Source organism: Vicia villosa, linkage group LG6, assembly GCF_029867415.1.
Source record: "Vicia villosa cultivar HV-30 ecotype Madison, WI linkage group LG6, Vvil1.0, whole genome shotgun sequence".
NCBI classification, from domain to species: Eukaryota; Viridiplantae; Streptophyta; class Magnoliopsida; order Fabales; family Fabaceae; genus Vicia; species Vicia villosa.
In genome coordinates this window covers 149,014,757-149,021,676 of record NC_081185.1, presented here as the reverse complement: position 1 = coordinate 149,021,676, position 6,920 = coordinate 149,014,757, and the positions used below count along the sequence as shown (strand labels likewise).

General features: G+C 35.8%; 1 protein-coding gene across 2 annotated transcripts; it reads left to right on the top strand.

Moving 5' to 3' along the window:
• On the top strand, nucleotides 1-5,679 carry LOC131610441 (receptor-like cytoplasmic kinase 185). Of its 2 annotated transcripts, none has more exons than XM_058882395.1 (8): nucleotides 1-665; nucleotides 1,573-1,974; nucleotides 2,173-2,493; nucleotides 3,135-3,344; nucleotides 4,022-4,393; nucleotides 4,513-4,756; nucleotides 4,833-4,980; nucleotides 5,122-5,679. In XM_058882395.1, exons 1-8 carry the CDS (start codon nucleotides 656-658, stop codon nucleotides 5,500-5,502), a joined length of 2,088 nt encoding a protein of 695 aa, XP_058738378.1. In that variant the 5' UTR covers nucleotides 1-655; the 3' UTR covers nucleotides 5,503-5,679. The 2 variants fall into 2 exon arrangements, with proteins under 2 accessions (XP_058738378.1, XP_058738377.1); XM_058882394.1 differs by having other exon boundaries at nucleotides 2-665; nucleotides 2,173-2,547.
• The last annotated feature ends 1,241 nt before the right edge of the window (nucleotides 5,680-6,920 follow it).

Genomic DNA, 6,920 nt, shown 5'->3' with positions numbered 1-6,920 from the left:
ATCAACAACGATTGTGAATTTGGCCTTTAGCATCTTCCTCATAGACCATAATGAATGCCAATAAATTGCTTTTTAGAGTAAAGGATATTACATCCTCTTTCAAATCTTGTCGATTCATGACTAAAAAAGGATAAAACCATTACCGACACTATACTCTCACCCCCTTGACCCCTTCAATTCAATCTATCAACCACCTGCAAATCCAATTCAACACGCTTCATAAAAACCCCACACTGTTACCGTTTGTTTGTTCTTTTCCGTTAACTCCGCATTTAAAACCCTTCCTTCCCACGCAACTGAAATTACTAAAATACCCTCATTCCCACCACTACCCTCATTTCACAGTAAACCAAATTCCGCTTCTAGTTCTATTCCATTTCCATGGCAGTTGGAAGAACGCAACTAACTGCCAACACTTTTTCTACAGCGAGATATTCACAATCACAATCGCGATTCTCCGATTTGACTCGGTTATGGAAAGTTTGACTCGGAGCTTATTGTTGTTGACTCAGTTTGAAATTCTTTCGTCAATGATAGTTCCGTGTTTGGATCGTTGTTCGTTTTCAGCTTCTGCTGATTTTTGTTCATAGTGCCGTTGATTTGTTCTGGATTCTGTGTAGATCTGAACCGTTCGGAGCAATCAACGGCGTCAGTCATGTTAATCGGTAATTCTAGGTTTTCGGATACTTCTTCTTTTGCTTAGTTTATGCTTACTGTGTGAGATGTATAATATGAAATTGGTTATTGAAGCTTAGTTTTGAGTTGTGAGTTTGATTTGGAGATTCTGTGTGTTCTTTGGAAATGCTGCTCAACTACATAGAGACACTGTGTGTATTATACGGAGTTTCTATTTTGAATTTAGGGTTAATGGAGGAAAATAGTGCTGGAAATGAGAAGGAAAAGTATATTAGGGTTTTTACTTTCTAAAAACATTGGTAGTTTTCATATTTTAAAAATTTGTGCTCATTCGAAACTATTAACAATGAATGAGATGAGAGGCGTGTGGTAGACAATTTGTGATGGATAAAAGATGGAAGACAAGTAGGATGCATGTATTTCTAGAAACAAGGGAAATGTGTTTTGAGATTTTTGAAATTTCTGAAAATGTTAGATCTGTTTTCCAAAATTGTAGTGAAAGAAAATGACGGAGGAATATTTGATATGTTGAAGTACTATAATTAACCTTGCCGGTTGCCAAATATGGCAAAGGCCAATGTTTGAATAATAGTAAGTAAATCAATTAATGAAACTTAGAAGATGGAAAGAGGATTCATTTAACCTAATAGATATGATCCATCTTAAGTATACTATTTATAGGAATCAATATCTTACTAGTTTTTTTTCTTCCTTCTCAGCACAATCGACAAGATTAACTTTGATCTTAGAAATTCTTATTGTAATTTGTACAGCCTTGCGCATTGGCACTGATTTAACTTCAGAAGCAATCATACTTCTTATAGATCTGCTTAGGCTTATGTTATACAAACGCAATACTTTTTCAGTTTTTTGTCTATTCAGAGTTTTGTATAGTATCCTTAATAGCATGCTTTTGGTTTCCCCCCAACAATACAGATATATTAAAAAAGGTCCAGGGCTCATTGCTGTTATGGATGCATATATTATCTTACATGGTATTTATGATCAAGTTTGGTGCATGTGGCGAAACACTGGAACCTCCATTGCTATCCGCAGCCAGGTCATCTTTGAAACACTGGAACTCCCACGGGTCTAAGTATGTGCTTTCTCATGGTGCAGCAACAACTGGAGCACTGTCCCCGGCCAACCCTCCTTCTTATGGCCCTTTCATAAACCCTAGTCACGCCCCTAAAAGTTCACATTTTTCCATCCAATTTAAGAAGAGGAGTGAATGGAAACCTCCAATTTCTGGATTTAAAGATATTGCTCCTATTCATTCTACAGAAGCTGCAGTGCCTTCTGTTTTGGCTCAGCCACCGTTGACCCCTCATGTTTCCAGTAAGTCATCTCTTTCTTTTTAAAAAAATTAATTTCGTAGTTGTCACTTTTTTTAAAGCCCAGCCTAGAAAACTGGCAAATCCTATTCTCAGTAACCGCTTAAGGTTGAAAATAAACATTACATTGTCTTTTGTTGTTTTTGTGAGCTTTGGAACCTGAAGCTTGTAATGACATAGTTGCTTATTTTCATTCTTTCAGATTGTTGTAAACAAGACATGGTGTTGAAACGAGGCGGTAAGGGTTGCCACTGTGTATATCCCATAAAGCTAGACATTCTTCTTTTGAATGTCTCTCAGAATCCTGATTGGGATAAATTTCTTGAAGAATTAGCTACCCAGCTAGGGTTACAAAATAATACCCAGATTGACCTGATAAACTTTTATGTGATCAACTTTTCAACATTAAATATCTCAATGGATATTACTCCACATAAAGGTATCAGTTTCTCTGCCAATGAAGCTTCTAAAATAAACTCTTCACTGTCAATGCATAAGGTGCGCCTAGACCCTGGATTAGTAGGTGGGTACAAACTTCTCAACATAATCTGGTTTGAACCTCCACCTCCGGCTCAAGGTAGGTCAGGTGTTTTTTAATCTAAAATATGTTACTGCTAATCACGGTGCTTTGGTGTACTTGAATTGCATAAGTAACATAAAGATGACTATTTTACATGTTACAGAGAAGTGTTTATTTATTTGCAACTAGTTTTTAAACTTTTTGTATGTATAAATTACATTATTACGACTTTGCCTTTATTTGTCCCTCCTTTTAATATATAACAATTCCTGCGGTTGAGAAGAGAGAGTTATGTTTATATTGTACTCATGGCATCTAATGACTGTTTTTAAAAAACATTTTTTTCTTCATAATTTTGTTTTCAAACCAGCACACAGCAGACAATGCTGATGCTTATGGAGGTTTCTGTAATGTGAAGTGTAAATTTGAATTGTGACAGTGAAGATATAATATTTGTCATAATGTTGTTTATCCTTGTTTCTGTATGAGTTTGTGGGTTTACACATATTCTTTAATTTTTTACTCTTACACACTTTGAGGCCCTGGTGTTTGTTTAATTAGTCATTAACTGTCCTACTGTTATTGAACTCAAATGTTCTTTATGTTTTTATAATTAATCAACATATATTTTTGTGTTAATGCAGCACCTACTTTAACTGCTTCGCCAGAGAAAGCACCTTTGTATCATTCACCTACGACTACATCATTGAGTTCTTCAAATAAGGGAGGGCATTCAAATCTATTTCTTATTCTTGGAATTGCTATTGGCATGCTCTTCATTGCAATTGTATCTATATTAATATTCTGTTTGTGCACGTTGCTGTCAAAGGAAAAAACACCCCCCACTGAAACTGGTAAATATCACTAATTGTAAATTGGGATCATGAAACTTATTTAGCATGCAATTTTATACTATTGAATCAATAATACAAAGTTAAAATTGTTGACTTGTTTAATGTTATTGTCTGCACCTGACCTCACTGGAGGTTGTCGGCTGTCATAACTCTTAAAGAGTACAGGACACAAATCTGGATCTGAGGAAGAATTTTCTTTAGCTTTTGCTGAGAAACTTAATTGTTATTTAAATAATTTTATACTGCTATGCGAAATTGAAGTTGCTCACTAAATATTGTGTACCTGACCTATCGAAAGTTGTCAAATGTCAAAAACTTTCTTGGTTTATTGAATTCACATCTAGAGCAAAATAGTCAAGTTTTTTATTTAACGCAAGAGGCTGGTTCCGCAAGTTGAACCGCGACCTGACACCAACTTCAACTGTTATGCCAAGGCACCTCTTCATTTCACCCTAAAATGTTCATACAATTTTATACTGCTGAATCTGGAATATAAACTTGAATTTATTTAGTCTGGCTTGTTGCTGATCTATTTTGGGAAGCCTTTCCGGGCTGCCTTGCCTTGTATTTGCAAGAGGCCAATTCCACAACTTGAACCCATGGCCTCTTAGTCACATGGAAACAACTCTTATACTGTATTTTAGTATATATTGCTCATGTTTCTCTCTTTCCTGCAGAAAAGCCAAGGACAGAGAATGCTGTTTCAGCTGGGGGCTCTATTCCCCACCCAACCAGTACACGATTTATTGCTTTTGAAGAACTTAAAGAAGCCACAAACAATTTTGAACCTGCAAGTGTACTTGGAGAAGGAGGGTTTGGTAAGGTTTTCAAAGGTACCTTAAGTGATGGTACTTCTGTTGCAATTAAGAGGCTTACAAATGGAGGGCAACAGGGTGACAAAGAGTTTTTGGCTGAGGTTGAAATGCTTAGTCGGTTGCATCATCGTAACCTTGTAAAATTAGTGGGATACTATAGTAATCGTGAGTCGTCACAAAATCTACTTTGCTATGAGCTTGTCCCTAATGGAAGTTTGGAGGCTTGGCTTCATGGTAATGTAATTTTCTGAAATAGGGGGCTCTTCTTTTAAATTTGAACTTTTACTTCTGTTATTTTTTTATTACTTTCAAAATGTGACACCTTAATTAGATTTCACATTGCTTTATTCCAGGTCCCATGGGAATAAATTGTCCTTTAGATTGGGACACCAGAATGAAGATTGCACTCGATGCTGCAAGAGGACTTTCGTACCTACATGAAGACTCACAGCCATGTGTAATACACAGAGATTTCAAAGCATCCAACATATTGCTCGAAAATAATTTTCACGCTAAGGTTGCAGATTTTGGTCTTGCTAAGCAGGCGCCTGAAGGCGGAGCTAATTATTTGTCTACTCGTGTCATGGGCACATTTGGGTTAGTCTTGGTATATTCCTTCTCATAGTTTTTATTTCCAATGAATTATTAAAGGTGAAGTGAAACTTTTATGTAGGTACGTAGCTCCTGAGTATGCCATGACCGGACACCTACTTGTTAAAAGTGATGTGTATAGCTATGGAGTTGTCTTGCTAGAACTGCTCACCGGAAGGAAACCCGTGGATATGTCACAGCCATCCGGACAAGAGAACCTTGTTACCTGGGTTAGTTCCTTACCTTGAAAGCATCTTCCCATGTTTTCTGCATTTTATAATTGGAAGCATTTTGAAGATTGAATTTCAATCTGTTCTGAGAAGTTTTCAGTTTCACTAATGAGCAGTCTGAAAATTTTGTATTCCATTCAGGCCAGACCGATCCTTAGAGATAAGGACCGATTGGATGAGATTGCTGATCCAAAGCTCGGGGGAAAGTATCCAAACGAAGATTTTGTACGCGTGTGCACTATTGCAGCAGCGTGTGTTGCTCCTGAAGCAAACCAACGACCGACAATGGGTGAAGTGGTACAGTCACTTAAAATGGTGCAGCGAATCACAGAATACCATGATTCAGTGCTAGCCTCATCCAATACACAGACCAATCTGAGACAGTCATCTAGCACTTTTGAGTTTGACGGAGCATCGTCCGTGTTTTCTTCAGGCCCTTACTCTGGTCTAAGTGCCGCCTTTGACAATGACAACATTTCTAGGACAGTGGTTTTCTCCGAGGATCTTCATGAAGGACGATGAATACCGAAAAAACTCGTATGTAACCTTGTAATTAGACCCATTTAATTCCTTGGCTAAAGGTTGAATCATAAGCCGCCAAATTTTCCAACGTGATTGAAACTTTTAGCTATTGGTAAGTGGTTTGGGTGACAAGATTTTAATTAATGAGTAAAAAGTGTAGTTAGCAGATTGTGTTTTTTTTTTAGGTGTTATCATATTAGTACATATTTTTACACAAGCAGATTATGTTAACGGAAAAAAAAAAGAAAAAGAAATGAAGACTTGACTAGTTTTAAATCGATATCTGTAGTTCGTATACAAAACTTTCGTTAAAAAATATAGTTTTTGTAAATACCATAAAAATAGCCAGTTTAGTTTTTATTATTTGAGTTCTAATAAAATAATTAAATTCTCCCCATGTAAAAATTTAAATCAAAATTTATTTCATTAAATAGGATTGGATATATGAATTAAACAGTAATATTTTATCAAATACTATAATTCTATCAAATTAATATCTAATAGTTTAATAGTTGCACTGTTTTTATAGATCTTTCTCTATTTTTATACTATTAAAAAGTTTACAGATTTTTTTTTTCTATATTCAAATCATTGAAGTATAGTTTCGATCATTATTATTTTTATTTAAATATTTAATTAGAATCATTTGTTGAATAACAGAGAGAAAAAAAGTTTATCAGAAATAGATATATGCCTAACTCTTAAAACCAGAGATATATTATTTTCTAGGAATGTTTGTGAGGGGGAGAAGATAAATTTTAGTGGAGAAGGTGAAAAATAGTGTTTTCGAGTTTATGAAAGATGGTGTTTCGTTCGTTAGGTGTAGAACATGAATAATATGCTTTGTTAGTTAAAGTTCAACAAATTTACGTGAAATACAAACGTGAATGAGAGTTAATAGTTATCATTATATTTTGTAAAGCAATGTAACTAGGAGTTTTACTCTCGATTGGGAAGTCTAATCGAGGGAATATATGTGAGTTTTCCTCTCATTTAAGTATACAACCGGTGTAATATATGATATTAACGGAAGGATCCTTGTCGTCCCTTGTAGAAATTATATGTTGGACTTTAACGGAAGGATCCTTACCGTCCCTTATGGCAATTATGTGTTAGATCTTCACGAAAGGATCTTTTCTGTCCCTTGAGGAAATTACATGTTGGACCTTCATGAAAGGATCCTTGGCGCACCTCGTGACAATTATATGATGGACCTTCAGAGATGGATCTTTGTCACCCTTTGTGAAAATTATATGCTGGACATTCACGAAAGGATCCTTGCCGCCCCTCGTGGCAATTATATGATGGACCTTCATGGAAGGATCCTTGCCGCCCCTTGAGGCAATTATATATATAACCTTTACTCGAGGCAATCATGCATCTAAACTTCCACAGAAAGTTCCCTACCTTGAATAATT